General features: G+C 43.1%; 1 protein-coding gene across 2 annotated transcripts; it reads left to right on the top strand.

Moving 5' to 3' along the window:
- Nucleotides 1–1,248: 1,248 nt before the first annotated feature.
- On the top strand, nucleotides 1,249–20,840 carry YBX3 (Y-box binding protein 3). 2 transcript variants are annotated; one of them, XM_068653816.1, is made up of 9 exons: nucleotides 1,249–1,567; nucleotides 4,675–4,738; nucleotides 6,410–6,443; nucleotides 11,515–11,604; nucleotides 12,284–12,406; nucleotides 17,274–17,368; nucleotides 19,021–19,192; nucleotides 19,838–19,932; nucleotides 20,324–20,840. In XM_068653816.1, exons 1-8 carry the CDS (start codon nucleotides 1,327–1,329, stop codon nucleotides 19,901–19,903), a joined length of 885 nt encoding a protein of 294 aa, XP_068509917.1. In that variant the 5' UTR covers nucleotides 1,249–1,326; the 3' UTR covers nucleotides 19,904–19,932; nucleotides 20,324–20,840. The 2 variants fall into 2 exon arrangements, with proteins under 2 accessions (XP_068509917.1, XP_068509908.1); XM_068653807.1 differs by having other exon boundaries at nucleotides 19,838–19,939; nucleotides 20,326–20,840.
- The last annotated feature ends 1,536 nt before the right edge of the window (nucleotides 20,841–22,376 follow it).

Genomic DNA, 22,376 nt, shown 5'->3' with positions numbered 1-22,376 from the left:
AATGCCAGTGTCTGAATTTTGATAAAGCATTTCATAAAATTTAAGCATAATAAGATTTCCTTTAAAAATTAATTCAGATAAGCATCCTCCAAAATTTTGTGCCTTGAAAATTGTAAAAGGTCACAAAGTTCACAAAGTGACATAAACAAAGTAAGAAAATAAATAAAGAGTGGAGAATTCAAAATTGTGGGACAAATTATCTTTTTCTTTCTTATGTGTATAGCGGGGTGCAATGAGGAGAACTGCAATAATAATTTTCATACAGGATTTGGAAAGTGGAGTAAGTAATTGAATTGGGAGCATTGATGCCTGTGTGGGTGGAAGTGCCTTGAATGCTCTGATGGCATTTTGAATTTCAAAACAGCTCACTGGTTCAATTTTGGTCTCTGGGGTAGCTCAGGCTTTGCCTGCTTGCAGTTGTGGGAGGGTCTGCATGACAGATTTTTTTTCTTTTTTTTTTTTGATATCCGTCAAATCCAGGTTCACAGGTCATGGAGAAGTAGGTGATGCCTCATGCAGTCCAAGGGCATCCTGGCCTGTATCAGGAATAGTGCAGCCAGCAGGACCAGGGAAGTGATTGTCCCCCTGTACTCTGTTCAGGTGAGACCACACCTCGAGTGCTGTGTTCAGCTTTGGGCCCCTCACTACAAGAAGGACATCGAGGTGCTCGAAAGAGTCCAGAGAAGGGCGACGAAGCTGGTGGGGGGTCTGGAGCACAAGTCCTGTGATGAGCAGCTGAGGGAACTGGGGGTGTTTAGACTGGGGAAGAGAAGGCTCAGGGGAGACCTCATTGCTCTCTGCAGCTACCTGAAAGGAAGGTGTGGGGAGCTGGGGGTTGGCATCTTCTCGCAGGTAACCAGTGATAGGACCAGAGGGAATGGCCTCAAGTTGTGCCAGGGGAGGTTCAGGCTGGCAGCAAGGAGACATTTCTGCTCAGAAGGAGCAGCCAGGCACTGGGACGGGTTGCCCAGGGAGGTGGTGGAGTCACCGTCCCTGGGGGTGTTCAGGGAAAGGTTGGACGTGGTGCTGGGGGACGTGGTTCAGCGGGTGACAGTGGTGGTAGGGGGTGTTTGGAGCAGGTGATCTCGGCGGCCTTGCCCAGTCTTAACGGCTCCATGAGAGCACGCTCAGCCCCAGCCTCCTTCGCAGCCGGCGCGGGCGGGGCCAGCGGGGCCGCGTCCCCTTTAAATGCAAACGAGGCGGCGGCGCCGGCCCCCGCGGCCTGCCTTAAAAGTTCGGCGGGGCCATTTTGGGGCAGTAAGACCCAGCGCCGGCCCCGGGACGCCCGCCGAGCGCCGCGCACCCGCCCCGACCCGCCCTGCCGCCATGAGCCAGGCGGCGGAGAACAGCGCTGCGGCCACGGCGCCCACCGACACCACCACCACCGCCGCGGCGGCGCCTGACGGAGCCCCGCCGGCACCGCCCGCAGCCGCCCCGGACGCCAAGCCCAAGAGCCCCGGCGCCGCCACCACCACCACGACCACCACCACCGAGGCGCCCGGCGCTGCCGCCGCCGCTGCCCCCGCCACCACCAGCGGGGCGGCGGAGACGGAGAAGAAAGTGCTGGGTGAGTGCCGGGGCTGCACGTGGCCGGGACGGGCGGCGCCGCTGCTGTCCTCATCCCCGGCCCCCCCCCCCCTCCCCGCCGCCTCCGCTCGGTGAGTCAGGAGCGGAGCGGGGCTGGGCTGGGCTCCCCGCCCGCCCCCCCCTTGGGGCTGCCGGGTCGCCTTCCCCGTGCCCCAGCGCTGGGCTCCCCGAGGACGGCATCGCCTCCTCTCCGGAGAGGGGCTGAGGGCGCGGTGCGGCAGGTACAGAGCCGGGGTGGGGGGGGGGTGGCAGGGCAGCTGCAGGTACAGCCTGCGTGGTTGTTCCCCTCTCCTGTTATCAGATCTGTGAGTAAGCGGCTGAGGCGCGCTGGTATCGCTTACATCTGGCTGCTTCTGGCCTGAACTGCGCTCTTAGGAGGGTTTTCAACTAGTGCACCTCTTGCTGTTGCTTCGTGGGGGAGAGGAGGAACAAGTGCCTGCGTAGGTCTAGCAGGGAATGTAACCCACCACAGCGCTGCTTTAGCAAATTGGTCCTGCTGCTAGGCAGGCTCTTCAGCAGATGTGAGACAACGACGATTGATGCCCGTTCACAATGGGCTTGAACACCTGCCTACCTCGAGTGTCCCTGCTAACGGTCTTGTAAATGCGTTCACTGAAGTCTCCTAAAAAGATCCCATTAGAAGCAAGGTCTGAGATGCGCACTGACTGTCTGACTTCTGGGTGTAAGGGCGAAGATTAATCAGCTTTCTCTTCTATTTTTCTTAAACGTGTTTTCATTAATTCAGTAATTTGGGCATGGGTAGGAGTAGTTGTTGATTGTTTCCTCTGATAGGTGTATCGTGTCCTGTAGAAATACGTGGACTTCTGCTCCCTAGTGGGGTAGGACTCACTGCACCAACTATTTTTGAATTGTTAGTAAAACTGGTTATGGTTTCCTCTGGGCTTGTCCTTCTTCCTGCCTGATCTCTCCACTATGACAGCTCGGGCTTAACAATGTCTGTGCCATGGTCACGTGGACACAGGGTAAAATACTGCTGTCTGATGTTCTTCCCCTCATAGTAATGCTTGGGGGGACTGCATGACTAGTGCAGATGGGGAATATTTCCCCAGTATGCTATCCTACAGACTGAGGGAAGTCTTCAGGATGTTCTTGACAACTTGTGCAAAGTGATGTTGTTCTAGCCAGCTCTGAGACCGTGTGTGGACTTCCATTTGTCAGCAGCCAGCTGGCCACACAGAGTTTCGACTACTGCTTCTCTGAGGGTTTCTGTCAGACTTCTAGGCTTCTCTTCCTAATCTGATTGAAATAGGCCAACAGATTCAATGGCTATTTTGAGGGGGAGGAAAAGGATGATCATAAGGGAATCAGTGGCATTAGCCTTGTTTATTACAGCAGGCTAAAACCTGTGTGCACAACTGGCTCCTGTGCTTGTTCCCCACCCCCTTCACTTTTCGCCTCTTGACTTGTGCAGCGAGCTCTTGTACGTATCCAGTGTCTTCATGTTAGCAGTAAGTGTCTGTACCCAGTGGTGTCCCCATGAAACTAAACCTAAAAGCACATCTATAAATGCTGATGCCAAAGATAGTTATTGTTACACAGTCAGTGCTAGGCAGTGAAACTCTTATTTTTCTCTCCTTGAAAATAAGGAGAAATCTGGGAATAGATGCTGTATTAGGTAGTCTTTTCCCTAATAAGTCTCACTCTTAAATTGGTTTTGTTTGTTCTAAATAAGGATATCTGCCAAAACCTTCACTTCTTAAAAGTAAATAGTAATGGTATGGTAAATAGTCTGTCCACTATTTTCAGTTGACCACAGCAACAGTACAACAGTGGACTGCTACCAGCAAACATTGCTTCCATAACTGTGTATTGAGAGGAGGAGGTGGTCACTCTTCTTGTCTCTCAGGTATATGAGAATCCCAAGACTGTATGGGACTGAAAGTCTGTCTAGCTGTGTAATTGCCTAGTGAATCTTCATAGAGAAGAATGCAGGTGTAAAGCAAACAAACTTAATTGTTTGCAGTATGTTCTTCTTGCCTTTAGCGGACTGGCTTGGACTTCTGAACTGGAGACTGTCTCTAGACTTTTTCCCTTTAATTGATGCTTATTTTTTCCTGAACATATGTTAGGCTCTTAGCAAGTAGGCATTTGCCTGATGAGACCACTTTCAGGTATCTGCTGTATAAATTATAGGATGACTGTGGTACAGTACATTACACAGCATAACTGTGTGGTTATGCTCTGTAGTAAATAACATCTATTAAAGAACAGAGCCCAAAATTCTCTTTCCTACAGGTTTGGAAAGGACAAGTTTTGTCCCCACCCAGTTGCTGACAGGGAAGGAGAGGCTGAACTTCTTCCATCACTCTTGAGTTCCTCCCACATGTACCTATATGTTGGAGGAACAGGTTTCACCAGATCCTATAAAACACTGCAGTGTGACTTCTACATAAGATGCAAATTTGGTATTATATGAGACAGGAGCTTGTCTTCTTCCTAGAAGCCTCAGGACATGTAGTTGGTCAGTTTATAGCTGATACTTCATAGAAGGCTTCCAGAAGTAGGAATAAACAAAAAATAAATGTTGGGCTCTTTTGGTTAGAGTGAGGTTAATGGGAGGAAGAGCTCGTCCAAAACAAAGATGTGCTGCCTTTGAATGAGAGTTGTGTGGTATTTGTGATACTGCTTCTTTAGCCATTTCTGGTTTCTAGTGAAGAAAGAAAGTGTGACACCAAGTGAAAGAGGGGACTTCTAAATCAGCTTCAGCTAGATGCGAAGCATATCTACAAAACTAAAGAGAACTGGTGAATGGCAGGTTTACAGCTTCATTCTCTGTTTCTGGGATAAGAAATAGAGAAGGGATGAATGGCCAATTCTGAAAATAGAGCTGGGCTTCATTTTTAGATGCTGCATGCTAACTTCTTAATGACAAACAGTAAGTTAAGGCACTACTGCCTGCTACCACGTTAGTATAAACTGAAATAGAGAAATGTACGCCTTAACCATTAAGGGAGCAGAATCAGTGTAGTCTGACTTCATGGGCAGGTATAAAAGTGTTTTTGTAATACTAATCACAGAATCACTTCTATACTTCTGTTCTAAAGCAATTTTAATTTTTCTTTCCAGCCACAAAAGTTCTTGGCACCGTCAAGTGGTTCAACGTGAGAAATGGATATGGCTTTATCAACAGGTATGTTTAAACTATTTTGTATGCACAGTGTACAAGACTTTCGGTACAGATAATATGCCATACATTAGTATTACAGGCTCATGCAGTTAATGGCCAGGGTTGGCCAGGCATTTAGTAAACTTGGATGCCCTCTCTGGGCCTCTTTCTACCACATACCTACCCTTCATAGAAAGTGGTGTGGGGGGGAAGGTCAACACAAGAAGGGGAGGGTCAAACTCTGTACAAATGTAGTCTGAGTAAAAAATACCTCACTTCTAATGAGCTGTATGATCTTTCATGGCTACCTGGATTTTTGTAAAGATGTGAGGAAGGCTGGAGGATGGGGGAGGGGAAAATATTTTTGGATAAAAATCAAGTGTGTTTAGAGACTAGTCAAAACACCCATCCAAAATGCACTTTGAGCTTCTCTCGTATGAGCAGATATGCTAGGCCTGGGTTCACAGAACTTCATTCTCTGAGTATAAATGAATATCTGAATGGCACCAATAATAGCTGAGCTGTAAGTCAGGTTCATCACATTCCAACCTTACATAAGGTTGAGATCAATACTTCCAAGTTACTGGAGGGAATTCTGGCTTTTAAGGCTGGAATATCTGTGGTGTTGAGGAGCTTAAATATCTTCTTTCATAAGAGAAAAGAAGCCCCTTCATGGAACAGTTGTCTTGCAAAAGGCATACCTGGCACTTCATTTTTGTCCTGCAAGTTCTTAATCTATTACACAACAGGTGGACTTGGTGAAGTTGGACACTGTAGAATGAGATAGTCCTGTTTCATGGGTCTGAAGCCAGTTCCAGTACAGGAAATACTGGAATTACTATTCCCGTATCTGTTGACTACTATCTGGTGCTATGTAAAAAGAAAAGCTTGAATTAGGAAATATTCTTAGTATCTTGTAGCACTTGAAAGTGGGAACTTTCAGCTGGGTATTGTGAGACAGTTAACAAGTTGCTACACCATGCTGAAGTCAGTCAGACCAAGCACAGGAGAGTTAGGATGACATATTCACACTCTTTGTGAGGGACCCACCCATTCCCTCTGCAGAGAATTGAGTGACTGGACTGTAAGGTCTAGGATGTTTCTGCAGTATGGGAACACAGAATCAAGGTCTATGACATCTTCACGTTTTGCTTGCAGGAGTCTGAACTAGCTGGTGTAATCTAGACAATCTAATGACTTCTTTTCTGGTTCCCCTGCCAGTGGATGCTCCTAGTACTTCTTGTGTGGAGTTTCTCTGAAAGAAGAGCTCTGCTAACAGCTGTGACCAGTCCTGTTGATAGTCTTACTTGACCTCTAGGATAGCAGCTCAGGTTGCAGGCCCTGTAGAAGATGATGGGGGGGAGGGAGGGGGAGTAGTGAAAGGCAAGTCTAGTCATTACTCTGTCCTGTGTTGAAACAAAATACTGAATGTTACCCTGCAGATTACAGGGAACCTCCCTCCTGTCCCCCCCCCCCCCCCCATTCTTTAGAGCTGGGGGGTATCCTTTCTGCTCTTAAACATATGACTGGAAATTCAGAGGAAGGTCTTGATGGTACAGCCTTATACAGAATGTGTGGAATTCAGGGGATGTACAACAGCCTGGGGGAAGGGAGGTTTTTTTACTTGTAAAGTCAGGGATTTCTATCTAAGTATGTTAGTGTGAAGTTTTACGATTTATCACTTTCTTTTCACAGAAATGATACCAAAGAAGATGTGTTTGTTCATCAGGTAAGAGAGCAGTAATCACACTTGCAGATGTGTGTTATCCTTGGCCTGTGGTAGGTTTCTTGTGTAGCTTCTGGAATAGCTGGGTGGCTGAGGTCAGCTTATCTTTGCTACTCCTTAGAATATTTACTCCAAATATCCCATCTTGGCATGCATGCATCCCAGGGAGGAATAGGAGGGTATGTTTTCTTTCTCTCTGAATTCATAATTGATGGAGTAGGTATTATAAACCTTTATGCTGTCTTTTGTCTGCTCTGATTTGAACACTAAACTTCTACCCCACCCTCAGGGAGATTTCCTATGTTTTGTAAATAATTTGCTGTTTGTCCTTCTTCCCTTCCCCCACTTTATCAGGCTCCTCCTGTGTCTTCTGTTTCTTCCCACCCTTTTTTTCACTTGCAGGTCTGTTCTGTCTGCCCTCCCTGGTATTGGAGAGAAAGTGATCTAGCCTGGCTCCTGACCAGGCTGGGTTGCCATCAGCTGTTGCTGCATGAGGCAGCTGTTCTTGGGAAGAAGGGGAGGAAGGCTGTGTGCCAAGTGTGCCCAAGTAGGGAGAGATTGCCAAGCAGCCTGCCATTGGCTAACCTTCCTTGAACTGTTAGTAGGCTGTTCTAAGTTTATATCGTGAGCCTTGGGTCACAGACAGCTAATGGGAAGGCAGAGGATGCTGCTTCCATGCTGATGCCAACCGATTGGCTGGCATAGGTCTGGTTTTGCATCATCTGAGACTTCACCAGCAAATGAAATACTATCCTTGGAGCTTTTCCCTGTGAAAGGTCTGCAGGCCACGTGAGCCTTAAAAGCAGAGCTTTCTTCATGGTGTGACAGTATTTCCATGAAATGTAGCTGGTGAGCTTGCACTCAGAGTTGGTTACAGATGGAGAGGGTATGTGCATATGTAGTTAAACATCTTTGGTAAACATCAAGGGTCAGTTCAGCTCATGAATAGTGTATACTAGTGAATACTGTAGCTTCATGAATAAATACCCCAGGGTAACTGTTTCTCTAGGTCAAGGGTTTAGACCCCTTATCCCTAAAATGGGTGGAACCAGGAGGGAGTAAGACTGGTGCTTGTAGCAAGTGGAAGATACCAGGAAGAGTTCTCAGTATACATTGCCAGTTCAGTTAGCAGGCTGGGAGCAAGTGCTCTCAATGTGTATACAAACTTCTCAAGAGGTCTTAATTCATACACAAATGGTAACAGTTAACCTCCTTCCTTAATAAACATGTGTTGTGTGCACACTGACATACTCCCTTCTAGCTGCTGGTACAGCAGCTGTGTGTGGAGGAAGATGGGAAGAGTTCTCATGACTGAAAGGTGTTTTGAATAGGCAGCGCTGTAAAACTGTCTTGAAGGCAAAACAAGGTCTCCCTGAGACCTGTGTGAAGATAACCAGCTGTCCTACTGATGACAAACATGACACAGATCAGTATTTTTCTTTAAGACTGCCTGTGAAGATTCAAAACAATGAAGGCCCACGGCAGGATGCTATTATCTGCTGTTTTGTCTCACTTGTGGAGATGACTATTTACCTGCATGTAAACTGGTGGTGGCAAGAACTTGATTTTCAGCTGTGGAAGATGAGATGCTCTAGGCAGGAGCACTGAGCAAAACTGGCTTGGTGTCTCAGAAATCCCACATCACATGCGAGTTTGCATCTGATTAAACCTGTTTGGGGGCTCTGTATGGCAGTGTAGATTCCTCCAGATGCAGCCTATGTCAGACGTGATCAAATGTTCCTAAACTTTTCCATCCCAAGCTGTTCCGGGACATGGACAATGGCAGGAAGCGGGGGTGTGAAGGAGTGATGGGTCTGCTCTCCACTTAGTGGTGCAGTGGGGGGAGGTCCTTGCTTGGGGTGTTCTGGCTGGGCTCCTGCCCTGGTGCTCCTGTGTGGTGCTGGGGAGCTGCTGCGGGGCAGGGAGGGGTGTGAGGAAGGCAAATCTGCAAGGAAGGTGATTCAAACATGGCTAAGCAAACATCCTGCGAGCAGCTCCCTGGCTGTTCTGTGTTAGTGCCTGTGCAGCTCCTCCTCCCCTTCCCCCACGCCCTGCCCGGGGAGGGGCTGGATTATACATCTAATCCCTTTAGAATAAGGTTGACCTAGTTGAACAGATACACCCTCCTCCTGCCCCCCTGGCACGCACACAGTGGGGAGGGAACAGCCCGGTCTCATGATCAGAATGGGGGTTAACTCTCAGTGTGTGTCTATTGGATGCTATTTATAAATGAGCACAGATTAAAATGCTTTTCTCTTTAGGGCATGCATGGCTTGCTTTGAATTAACCCTTTGTCTTGTGGGGGACCCGATCAGTGGTGTGGGGAAGGGCAAGACTTGCTTGGCTTTGTCTTGCTTGTTGTCCTTGTGCAGTTTGCTCCTGTGAGGTGCTGCTGAGGGCACTGTGTTAGTCAGGTGCAGTGCGAGCAGCGGGCATTCTGTGTCCTCACAAAGGAGTGTGAGAGGGAAGGAGGAGGGGGTTCTGCAACTTAACACCGTTAAAAGCGTAGGTAGCTAGAGAAGTCTGACTTGCTTCAAGCTTGAATCAAGCAGCAAGGGGAAGCTTGTGCAGCAGAAGAGATTGATATCTTTTTCTCCACTTAACCAGACTGTATCTTCATGCACAGTGTTTATAGTGCAACCTGGTATAGATGTACCAGTAACTGATGTGACAAATTTTGGCTGTCATTGTGACAATGCTGGATGTGCACATGATGTGGTGATATCATGAGGGTACAGAAAGAACTCTTCCAAACAAAGTACTGAACTAGCTCTGAAGTTTATCATAGCTGTCTGTTCATCAGTGTTCCCTTGGGAAAGGAAAGGCTTTGTGTTAATTGTTCAGTGCTGCCTGTGTTAACACAAAGCTGCTTGAGCCTGCAGAATGGTGGTGAACAGTAACGGAGAATAGTGCTCTCTCCTCTCTGGATATGCAGAGTAAAAGTCTTTTCTCTAAGCTTGGAGCTTAGGCTTGTTAGCAGATTATTCCTTCAGTGTTTACCTACAGCTGAGGTAGTAGTAAAGCCATCCACTTAATGCTAAGTTTTGAGAGACTATCGAAATTCTTTGTGTATGCTTTTATGAAATAACTCCACAGCCTACCATGTGGCAGCCTCTGTCACCTATTTACAGATCATTCAATTGCAAATCTGAATCCTGAAGCTTTTGTCCATGAGTCTGAAACAGTACATGTGAGATCATGTTGATTTCATCTTCCATTATTTTTCTTGGAGGTTTGTATAGGTTGATTAATCTTAAGTATACCCTCTCCTGGAAGGATGTCTAGTAGTCCTCTTTCCTCTGCCCTTACAATGAAGGGGAGGAGTTCAAAATGCAGCTTGTTGACATCCATCATGTGCAAAGTGTGAAACTTCAGAGTCATGTCAGTTGTCTCAGCACAGAGGTAGTGAAATAATTAAACCCTTAATCTACAGTGAAGGTAACAATCTTAATGTTAGTATTTAGCATTTATGGAAAAACAAGGACTTCCAGGTGGTTTCAGTAATGGGGCAGTTACTAAAAGTTCGGCAAGAAAGTAAGCAAAGCTGTCCTGGCTGAAGGTGGGAGTCTCTGCTTGTTGTGGTGGTTCCCAAAAGAATGTGCTTGAGCAGCTTTTTCTCTTCGTCTTCCCTATCTCTTCTCTTCCTATTTTTCTTCTTTCCTATCAGAAAAATTCCTGGATTGTTTTTTGCTTTGGTAGCAATACTATCTACACTTTCATGGTCTAAGGCTTAACAGCCATTCAGGGACACTGCAGCATACAGAAAAACTGGATAGATGTAGGGCTATAGGGCTACAAGGACAAGCTGGCTTGTTGCCTGAAACAAAGGGGATTGTTTTCAGCAACAAATGAAAATACTTTTCCTAAACTGGTCAAGCTCAACTTTAAACTGACTAGAATTTTTCTTTCAGTACTTCAGTGGGAAATGTTTTGGGGCTAGTGTTGACTGAACGACTATAGTTGCCATGTGCTGGTAATAATTTCTCTGATCTTCATTCTGCCTGCCTTTCTTTGACTGCAGACAGATACTACAATTCTCTTATATTTTACTCTGTAAATGTATTTTACTAACACAGGATTTGTGCATTTCTGTGTACTGTCCCCTTCATGCTAACGAGACAGCCATATCAGGAGACTTCAAGTAGATTGGTCCTTAATTGAAGAGGACTTCACTAAAAAGCTGGTTCCCTAGATTGTCTTGTACAATGTATATGTGCTTAATGTCTTCTGATCTCTTTCAGTTTGAATCTTTACTTAATGGCACTTTACTTAACTGGCAGTAGCCTTGCCTTGTTATAAATGCCTCTTTGAAATCCTAGAAATAATCTACTAACTGAAAGGCATCTGTGGCTGAAAATCAGTCTAGGATGTTTGGGTGTTCTTGGGAGTCTGGGGTTAGAGGATGGGATGATGTCAGCTGGTTCTGATTCCAAGCAATGTTAATAGTATTTCAGGGATTTTTGTCTGGAAAAGATGATTCTGTTCTAGTAACATTACCCTGTATTCAGCAGGGACTTGCCTAACTTTCTGGGGTCTCCCTTACTTAGAGTGCTTAGGTAAAATGCATATTTTTGGTACTCTGTAGTTTGTAATTCTTTAGTTACGAAGAGTTGTCATGATACATTTATAGTTAATGCCACCACCTACAAAATACTCACAATCTTAACATCTTTATACATGGTCAACCAGTCTCCAGATTGTAAAGGAATGGGTCACAGTTGTTGCTGAAGGTACTTTGGTATGGCTTCCAGGAGACCAAACACTCCACTTGAGTGTATGGAAATACAGAAATATTTTAATACTTAGTGGGCTTGAAAAGGGGAGTCTTGGGGCAGCAGCGACTTGTAAGCTCATGAGTGTTGAGAAAGGAGTAAACCCTGACTAAGGGAGTAAGGAGGCCCTGTAGAAAAGTGGGGGGAGGGGATCAATATTTTTGAAGTATTTCAGTGTGGTGACTGATCTGGTATGCAGAGTTGGGACTGTAACAGGAAAATATGATTCTTCCCTAATCTACAGTGCTATGAAGGAGTAAGATAATAGTAAGATTAACTAATGTATTTTTCTTTATCTAAAGACGGCAATAAAGAAAAACAATCCACGGAAGTATTTGCGCAGTGTTGGTGATGGAGAGACTGTAGAATTTGATGTGGTCGAGGGAGAGAAGGTAAGACTATAGAGGTGTAATACAGAGTTCACAACACTCTCATGGGAAGTAACACAGAGCACTGTCTGTACCTGTAGTGTTTTTTGTCTAATGTGTTGATCCCCGGGGTGGGTGGCACTCATATAGCTTCTCTGTGGAAGATCAGGGTTTTTTAAGGCTTTATTGAGGTGTAATTAAGTTTTGAGAGATCCAGAAACACCTCTTACTGCTCCTAGAATTTTTAACTTTCACTTGATAGAACAGTTAATGCTTATTTGGAAGTCTGCAGGCCTCAACTGATATATATATATATTCCCCTGGATAATTTGTTTTGGAGTCTGGTAACTTAATGACTATAAAGAGCTTGGAGGTTCTTAAGCTTCTACTTTCTCAATTGCAGATATTTTGAGTTCTCTGAGCTTTCAGGATCTTTACTTTAACTAGTGATTTCTTCCTGTTTTTTCCTACCCTCTGAGCTTAGTCTGGCTGGTAGGATCTCAACTCATTAGCTTACACAGTCATAACTCCCATGTTGCAGGGTGAGAATAACCGACTTGCTTTTGCACTACAGGAGGAAGGGATCTATGTAGCTGGGAACTGATGTTATACTCATGCAAACAAGTTTCTCCTTGTTTCTTCCTTCTGATGCCTTGGGTTCTTTTCTCGCAGAACTGTGGCTTAACTTTTTTTGGCCTTTTAGGGTGCAGAAGCAGCTAATGTCACTGGTCCAGATGGAGTCCCTGTAGAAGGCAGTCGCTATGCTGCAGACCGGCGCCGCTATCGACGTGGCTATTTTGGCCGACGCCGTGGACCACCTCGAAGTGTAAGTTTGACTACTTCTTAGTGATCGTCCTACCTCAGCTGTCTTCCATTCTTCTCAGGAGATGGAACAACAGGTTCAACACTGGCATGTGCTGAGCTGTTAATACTTAAGTTGTTAGTGTTCTTCAGTAATATTCTTGAATATTTTCACTTTGTCCAGCATATCGTTGATGTTAATACTGATGGGTGTCCTGCAGGCTTTTTCTTAGCATCTTTCTGAATGGTGTTAAAGCATCTTTTTGGGTGTTAAGCTTTCTTGTTAAGGAGCAAACAGGAGTAAAACACCTAGGTGGTTCACCGTGCCCTTAACCTGAAGGAAGGGAAAATATTTTACACTGCCCAAAGTAATATAACCATCAACCATCATTTGGGAAGGTTGCTCAGAAAAACTAACTTGTAAACAAGTTCACTGTTTTTTGCATGGCATGGTAGTAGCTTGACTAGTTGAAATGTTAATGTATCTTCCCTTCGTAGCCCCCTGTCTGCAGCAGTATGGTGGAAGACGTTCTTTTCTTTAAACCAGCTATACACCACCCTTCATCAGATTTGCAAGCCTTCCTAAACAGCTTTCCAGCAAAATTTTGCAGGGAACTAATTATGTGGTACATATATAGTTCTAGCAGTTACTATTATGTTTTGTGCTTATGCTGCATTGGTACCTGGAACATAGTGCAGGCTTGACAGTGTCTGTTTTTCTAACCATTGAATCTGTGATCACTGTCACACAGGAGTGTGCAAATAACTCCAGGACTTTTATATTGGATAAGTCTCTAAGCAACATTACTCTTCTGACCTTGTTCTACAAAGTTGGCAGCATGGAGGCAAACAGAAGCCTTTCCTTACAGTCTAGCTGTTTATATTATTTATCTCAAGGTCTCTTCTTTAGTACCATTAGACACCACATACTTAAATACATGAGAGGTGTTCTTTGAGGTACTGCAGTGTACTGGAAGTTGATGATGGTAATTGATGCCTTGTTACTGAATGTCATTGTTTTTGTGGAGATGGAATGAAAGCTAAAGCTGCAAACTGTGTGGTAGAGATCTAGGACACTTGGTTTTGATCAGCTTTTTGGTGAGTTAACAAATAAGCTAACAAATAAGACTGGGAAACATCATCTACCTGTGTTCCAGTATTGTTTCCTTTTGCTCTCCTAAAACTAAAATCTTCCTCAACTGGCTTAGTTGAATGGCTTAGTTGATAGTATTGGTTTTATCTTGGAGCTGCTTCAAATTTTAAATGAGCAGACATATCAAGGCTTTGACACCCCTGTGTACTCTGAGTATGGAAAGCAGCTGTTTCCTTCTGCCTGAGGAGTGATAATGTGAGACCTGTCTTGGACATGGGGAACATTCAGTCTCAGGGTTCTTGCAGTGGAACTCCTGAATGTCTAATGGAAGGTTATGCAGCTAAAACTCTGGCTTGCGTGCGACACTAATGTGTTTGGATCCCAGCAGTTGAAAGTATACACAAAGGGGACAAATTGTGATATACTGTGTTTTCCTTAATCTTGTTTATGTCCAAGTCCCCATGTTAGTGTTGGGGGGGCAGTACTAGGCCTTAACTGCTTTGTGACCTGGTGCTTGATATGAGGCCCCTTTTGAAAACTGAAAACATACTGGTCTTTCTCTGGTAACACTTCTAGAAGAATTACAGCCTTCAAAACTTGCAAATGCTCACTTAAAGATGTTAACCTGGGTGCTTATTGCTCACAAGGCTTTGTCCTTCATTTAGCTTGTTGAGATTCCTTTGAATATCAAACCTGCTCACCAAAGCATTGATATGCCTTCCAGATCTGGTTTAATCTGTAAACTGACAGCAGAACAGAACTTCTGTGGTTTTGGACACACCATAGTACCACCCCATTAACATACCATTCTTTATCAAGTAACTAGGTAGACTGACTGCAGTGACTTCTCAAAAATGATAGTGGCCAGGCAGTGACACTGCCTAGCATCTTCAGTACTCCTAAATGTATCCTATCTAGTGTGATAGACCTGGATGTGTAAAATTATCAGAAGTGACACTTTCTCATGACCTTAGTTATAAGTTCTCCAAGAATGTCAGCTTTGGATGCAGCTATGCCTGCTAAACTCCTCATGTATTGTAGTGGAATGTTCTTATGTTCTGAGCTAGCTGACCAGTTCTGATGGGCCTTCTTTACTGGCTTACTGATTAATTAGTTGCCTGAAGGAGTAAAAGCTCCATTCTGAGTGTCCTAGTGGAGTGAATCCTCTTCTGAAGCACTTTCTTCTGGGGAATTTTTTCTTGTATCAATTAACGTATTCTTCATGTTGCAACTGCAAATCTACTGCATTTCAGGAGGCTTCTTTCAAATATCCTTTTTTCTTCAACAATGCTTCTGCTTTACCCTTGTGTTCAGACTTGCAAGGGGAAAGGAAGGTAGCAATGTCTGAGCCATAGCATTATGTGAACAGTACCACAGAAATAGTGTATACAGCTGAACTAAAGGTGTTGCTGCTTGACTTGAGGAGGTGTTTCCATCTAGGTATTTTTTCAGAGCTCTTCTGAAACTTGTTGAGTATTCATAATATCCTCTTCAGTGTCTTGAGGAAGTTAATTGCTTATAAGCAACTGCTGTTGCACATCTGAAGAAATTTCAGTGTACCTAGGCCTGATCTACTAGACTGCAGAGGTGACTTTCCAGAGCTCAGTTCCATGTCACTTCTGCTTTCTTTAGTAAAAAGCGAAGGGTTCAAAAAAGTGTTATAGCTCAAAGTTCTATAGCTTATGAATGGCAGTAATATTCAGCTTTAGTGCAGTGGTCTTTCAGGTTTTAGGAACTTCTATATTTGCTAAGTGAAGTCAACTAGTTCAACCTTGTAGCCCAGCAAGAGAGAACTTATCCTTGTTTACTCATGTTTTTGGCAAGCCTTTTGATGCTATTCATTCTTTGCCATGCTAGCTCAAATGTGCCTGTACTCTGGACATAACTTACTGGGCCTGTTTCTGAACACCTGTAACTTTTCTCAAGAATGAGAAGAACCTTCAAGAATTTTTTAACCAGTTGCAATGGATACTTGTCTGGATTGCTTGGAGGTTCTGTGGAGAGCAGAGATGCTTCTTAACTGCATTCACTGAAGAAAAGAGGCCATGGTCTTCCACAAACTGTGGTAAGACATGGCATGGAGCTGTAGTCAGAATGTTAATACAAGCAATGAATCATGAATAACCTTGAACTGATGATGTCATCTAAATACTGTGAACAAATGAGTCAGAGATGGGCAAAATTGTTTGGGAAACATTTTAAAGGCTGACATTTCTTGTGCAGATGTGAAAATACAAATGGCTCATTCTGTAGTGTTTGGACAGTACTGAAATGGAAGAACATGAATAAACTGGAGGAAGCGGATGAGTAAAAAGCACCTTGCAGTTGCAGCTAATGCTTAAAAATACACTTACTTATGGAGAGAATAAAGCTTCATATCTTTGTGGGAAGTAACTGTATGCTGGCCTATTTTGTAGGAGGAAAAATGTAGAGTGAAGCTGGCCAGCTTCTTGTATTCATCTTTTAGGATGACCTAATGTATTAACAGGTATCTTTTATTAGAAGCTTTCAGGGGAATATGCTGGATGAACAGGACTGTGTGCTAGAGATGTAGTGATAATTTAACCATACAAATGAAGTCTTCCCAGTCAATGAATCTAATAAATTTACTAGTAGTGTAATAAAACAGGATCTAAAGGCTCAAGTTCTGGCTTCTGGTTACACAGTGTGTCAGTTAGTGAAACAGTGTAACAGCTTTATTCTGGAAGCATACTACACCTCTGGCCAGCAAACCTAGGTAACTTTCAGTTAAATGAATGTATTTTTGTGATACTATAGGGCATGCAGGAAACTACTGATACTTGTAGGCTAAGCAGTTCAATATTTTCAACTAGCTCTACAACCCAAGCACATTTAAAATAGTGAAGCATCAAAATTCAGTTCAAGGTGAATAGGAAAAGTGTCCGCATTGTTTTCTAGTAATGCTTCAAGTTCAGTCATTCCTTTTTTGTCATTGTCACTATAGGAAATTCTGTTCTTCATTTGAGATTTCAATGCAGGCTTCTATATGGAGGAGTGGACCTAGGCTGTGCCATTAAAAGGCAATATTGAATTTGTGTCTTTAAAGAGCAGTGAATATGATGCTGATTGTTAAGTCCTATAGGAGAGATTTTGGCTGAAAGCAGTTTTTTGCACTCCTCCTTACTGTTAGCTTTGATGCTCTAACTTCTGACATGCTGTCCTTTCAAGAAGACCTTCTAGGCCTTCATGATTTCTAATTTCTGGTACTACATCTTAGAACTGATTGAAATTCCAACTGTCAGCTCATGTTGGAGGAGAAGTTGTAGTTATGCTGGAATATGCACAGGAGGGAGGGAGATGTGAAGGAGAGTCTTCTTTAACAGAGCCAGAACAGAAGTGGTCAGAAGCAACTTTCAGCATGATGACTTTCAGTTCACCATCCCAATTCAGAAGTGTCCACATCAATGGCTACCTTTCCATAATCCATTTACCTCTTGCAGTTCAGTGACATTTGTTTTGAAATGCACTTTTGTATGTGTTAGAACTGTTGGCTTCTCTCTCTTTCCCTAGAGAGAGGGAGATGGTATCAGCAGGTGACTTCTTGTTCCTCCTAATAGCAGATAAAGAGCATCTGTTAACTCTTGTTCTGCCCCCATGGTTACTTTGCTAAAATGAAAGCCTTATGGTATCTATGCTTTGAATCTAATGTGTTGGGATGCTTGTACAGGTTTACTGTTCTGTCTGAACTGGTATTCAAATCATTGGGCTATATAGTCAACATATACCTGTGAAGAGATAACACTTCATCTTTGTCTTGGTCTTTTGATTTACTTTGCAGGGTGTTGAGGGAGAAATCAAAGATGGGATCACAGAAGGAGGACAACTTAATCAGCAAGTCCATAGGAATCCTACGTATCGTCCCCGCTACCGCAGGTTTGTGTTATTTTCTCTGCTTGTCATTGCAAATAAATGTGGTCTATAAAAAGCTTAGAGTAGGAAGCTGTATTCCCTGACATTCGTGTACATGTGAATGGTAGGGAGAGGTGAGAAGCCTCTGAATTATTAGGAGAAAGGTGTAATTATTAGGAGTAAGAAGGTAACTGTAGAAGTAGTTTAATATGACTATGTTATTCAGGGTCAGGAATAGGTCAAGAAAGGGCAAAGTTTTTGTATTGTTACTTCTCACAACTGATCAGCATACTGAAGTGAGTTGTAAGCTCTTGTCCCAGCTGAACTCTTATACTTCCTTGTACAATGGTGAATCTAGATTCCACTTGATCTGGGACAGGTAGGTCCAGCATCTGCAGGGGCAATTTGTTCTAATACTTCACATGGACTGCATCCACATGTAGCATAGTAGTTTGCAGGTCATTGCTGGACTACTGGTTTATCTGTATCTAGCACAGTCCTGTGTCACTTAGGCTTATTTCCAAGTGCTGGTGTCTCTTGTAGGTGTAGAAAAAAGGCTACTGTTCAGGAAAAACTTAAGTCATGCACTACCTCTTAGAGGCTATTACATTATATGGTAGCATTTCAGTTAACTTGTAGTAACCTGTGCTGGTGAAGGGATCCATGTAGGGATCCATAAAATCGGGCTGGATAGTTGTTTGAAGACCAAATAGGCTATTCTTGGGTTAAGTCGAAGTTCAGACTGTACATGAGTGTACATGAGTACTCATGCTTTCCAATGGGGTATGCAGCATAACTTGCTGAGTGACATGTTAATCATCCCTTCACTTGGCCAGCATAGGATTTTTTCTTTATTTTTCAGTCTTAATTCTGACATGGCCACTCTTTCCATGTTTTTGCACTGAGGAAGCAATTCCATAACTGAGTAATTCAGTGTAGCTCAAAATATCAGTATATGAAATACCCAGCCTCTGACTGTTAAACATTTTGAGATGTTGCCCAACTTTTTTTTTAACTTTAAGTAGAGAAGTTTATTCAGATTCCTGACTTCTTGTTATTTGTTTTTCTCTTGGAGGATGAGTGACAAGGTAATTGCTGGATTGTTTGCTGGTATCTTTCATAATTGCTTATAGAGACTACTCCTAAGGAGCTGAATTGTGTTAGTATGCCATTCAGCAGACCTCACTTGCTCCTCTAAATCTTGTCCTTGTTTTCTGTAGTCAAGAGGGGTAACATTGTATTGGTTATTTCAAAGGGGATATCCAGAAGTGCTTCATGGGTGTAATAGGAATTCCTAGGAATTAAACCATTCAATTACAAATAAGGCTGGGCTAGTCCAAGGCTGACTTGGCAGAGTTATGTGGCCACTGCTGGCTTGTTTCTTCTCTTAGCCAGCAGCTCAGATGGCGTAACTACCTCTTTATTATAAGACAAGCAGCAGAACATGCTGATGTAGTTTCAGCAGTGAAGAGACACCCAGGCTGCTTGTCTATTCCAATGAAACAAGTCTTTCCCTTAAACTACATGACAGTCAAACTGCAAAGGGATTGTTTGCTTGCATTTGAAACCATGAAGATGGTGTTTGGTTAGAGAGGTCTTTTGCAGGGCTGAGGTTAAGGTAGTTTAACCTTCTCAGGATTCCCTTGTCCTTGATACATATTTCCCTGCCTCTTCAGAGGCCCCCCACGTCCACGCCCTGCCCCAGTGGCAGGAGAGGCCGAAAACAAGGAGAACCAGCATGAAGCCAATGCTATGAGTCAGCAGCCAATTCGCCGTGGGTATAGGCGCCCGTACAACTACCGGCGTCGACCTCGTCCACCCAATGCGCCAGCTCAGGATGGGAAAGAGGTAAGCATGCTCCTGGCAATGCAGCAGGAACTGAGTTCTGATGGTATGAATATTCACAAGCCTCTGTTCTGCTGGGAGGGTTTACCAGGTGTATTGGTGTGTTGGAGATTACTGATGGCTGACTCCAAGATGCTGACAGTAAAGGCAGCTGGTTTCATTGCTTGTTCCTTATGAACTTCTTTGAGCAGCTTACCTTAAATGGAACCAGCAGTAGGATAGGAATTGCTTCTGGATAATTCTTGGAGTCACTGTAACACTCTCTTTTGAAGTAGAGAGAAATGTTTTGAGCTTTCTCAAATATCCTCAAACCACCTCTTTCTAGGATAAGAGAGCTTTGAAAGCTTTGGATCAATTTTCTGAGCTGCTTGAACTAGTTGAATCCAGGTTGTAAACAGACTTTACCTAGTGAGCAAATTTCTTATTCTATATCTGCCTGAAGTAGTCTCCTCCATGTCAGAGCTGTATTGAAAAAAGTGGGCCAAAAATGATTTGTGTAATGCTTTAACTATAAGAAATATGCTAAAATTTTCTGAAGATTCATCTTCCTTGCTTCTACTAAAAACCTGGGTTGTATTGGTGCTGACACTGAACAGAGAAGAGATTTCTTTTTAGTCTTTGTTTCTAACAAGGCTTATTGTGTCTCAGACAAAGGTGACTGAAACACCTGCTGAAAATCCTGCTCCGGTGACTGAGCAAAGTGGTGCCGAGTAATGTCCACCTTCCCCAGGCACCTTTACCATCTCTCAGGTAAGGAATATGGATAGTCCAACTGAAGCAGGATTATGTATATTTTTAGTACTTTAGGTTGTGCTGTGTCCCCATATGTCTGGCCATCTGGTAAGTTACATGTAACTTCTGAGAGCCTTGTGTAGGTGAATCAAGGAACTGTCTACTGTTCTTTCTTTCTGTGAGAAAACAAGTTTTGCTTTATCTGTATCTTTAGTAATAGTGTCTGTTAATGAACTGGTGCTGTTTTGCTGTAGGAAGGTGCTGTATTTTCAGTTTATAGATAGGATATGCCAGTCATGCTTAATTTGTTAATCATAACACTCACCCTTCTGACATCCCACCTTTTCTTCAGTGAAGTGAAATTATGTTTTCTGTAATATATTTTTAATCTGTCTTTTCAACAGGTGTCCTAAAGTACAACTCAAAAGTAACACCAAAGAAATATTCAAGCAATAAATAGTCAACAATGATGAAAGCAAAGATTTGAAACATCAGAACTTAAAAATAATACCAGCAGCAGAGATCCAGGGAACGCCTGCAAGACAGATGCATGAAGAGAGCGAGATTCAGAAAGAGCAACCTCCCCAGTTTCAACAGCAACTGTGGGTTTTTTCTTTATTAGAATTTCAATATTTTGCTAGTATTGAATTTTTCAGTTTTTCTTTTGGTATCAAACTGAAAAGAAAAGGGAAAAATACCCAACCAAAGAACTGAAATTGAAATCAAATGCTTTTTTTATTGGATGCTGGTGCTAAGCCTCCCAAGTGTGTTGAGTTTTCATTTTTCTGTGCCAGTCCTGTTCACTGCAGGACATGGGGAGGAGAAATTTCAGCTTTCCTTGGTAAGATCTATTTGAAACTGTGCAGCATGGGTGACGTTCCTCACAAATAAAAGTGATTTCAAGCACCAAAAAAGCAAATCTGTTGAAGTTTGTTCATGTTTTCCTTTAAAATAATGAATGACTATCTTACTGCTTCAGCATTTGTGTGAAAATGAAGGCTACATCATTGAATGTATAAAGATGTGTCTTGTCTCCAGCTGTGCTGGATGACATGAGCAAAGATGTGGCAATGTTAAGTAGGGCTACTCGAATGCAAAACAGCTTCTACAAAAAATATACCAGGCAGCTATAACTTACAATGCCTTCTGATTTTGTGACTCAAATAGCTAGGTTTTTCTGTTACTGTCCTCCAGTAGGAGTTTGGAGGATTGGGAAAACTATCCTGCTAATTCATTCCAAATCTGTTTTGCAAGGCTCTTGTGTTCTGTAAACAGTAGAATGCGAGGTTCTCTTTGAGATTTCTATCTGCTCAAAAAGACAGCTAACATAACTGCCACTTCATTCTGTTTCAGGATAGTGGCAGTAAAATTTATTAGCCCCCCTAAAACTTTTTTTATTGGAAAAATAAAATATTGTATCTCTTCTGTGCTGAAGAGCAGAGTTCTCAAAGTTCTTAACTGTCCTATGAATGCATGTTTGTGTTCCTTCATGAAGTTTGGATATCTTGCAAGTGTTATCAGTCTCCTTCCAGCTGCTGAATATGGGTGTGTTCATTCAGATATCTTGTTGCATGCTTCATTCTTCAACATGTCCAACACTTACGTTTCTGTCCTACAGTTGCTGTTACTCAAAGTTTGGGTAGTGTATTTGTATCCTTAAAACACCTCTTCCTGAACTTAGCTATACAATCCTCACATAGCCTTTAATAAAAAGCACTTCAGATAAACCCTATTGGTACAGATCAACACTGTATATGTGTATAACAAAAGGAGTAGAGATCCCTGGCAGGTGAGTTCTGTCCTCATCTATTCTAGTTTCCATGTTTAGGAAAAAGGCAAGGATTTGGACTGAGATTTCTAAACTGTCAACATGTGAAACAGCCCAAATTTGTAGAACAAATCTAAAACATGGACTTGCCTTCTAAACCTTTGTAAGATGACCTGAATTGAGTTTATAATAAGAACTGTGAAGCAGAAGTGGTAAGCACCAGTACTGGAGGAAATAGCCCAGGCTTTGTTTAGAATGTTAATGTTCTGATGAGGATTGATAAGCTGAAACTTCCATTTGAAATGCAGAGTCCCTGTCCCCCCTTGGGCAGGCCTTCTCAATTCTATTTTTACAGTGTATCATTACAGCCTTTCTGTATCAGACAACATCTGACTTGGTTTGCTGGTTCTTGGATACTTGTAGGCATCCAACTCTTTCACTGCAGACAGGTTTACGTATGTAATAATGGACTGTAGATTTTGTTGTGATGAGCACTGTAAAAAGGTGGCAGTGCTAAACAGAGTGCTTACTGCCCTTAACAAGTGTTTAAAGATGAACTCTGTGCCCTTCTTGCTAAGGTTCACACTTATCAGCTGTGGAATTAGATTTGATCTTTCTATTCATGCAAAATGAAGCAGAGCAAACAGATTCCACTGTCCAGGTCTCAGCATTAATGATAACTTAAAA

The sequence above is a fragment of the Anas acuta genome, chromosome 1 (genome assembly GCF_963932015.1).
Source record: "Anas acuta chromosome 1, bAnaAcu1.1, whole genome shotgun sequence".
Lineage (NCBI taxonomy): Eukaryota > Metazoa > Chordata > Aves > Anseriformes > Anatidae > Anas > Anas acuta.
Note: the sequence above shows the minus strand (reverse complement) of the source record. Positions and strands in the feature narration are given on the sequence as shown.

Bases quoted from the DNA above. Each gene is read 5' to 3' on its own strand.
- YBX3 (XM_068653816.1), top strand. From the start codon at position 1,327: ATGAGCCAGGCGGCGGAGAACAGCGCTGCGGCCACGGCGCCCACCGAC. The intron at 6,444-11,514 runs GTAAGAGAGCAG...CTTTATCTAAAG, and splicing joins AAGATGTGTTTGTTCATCAG to ACGGCAATAAAGAAAAACAA. The intron at 17,369-19,020 runs GTTTGTGTTATT...CTGCCTCTTCAG, and splicing joins TATCGTCCCCGCTACCGCAG to AGGCCCCCCACGTCCACGCC.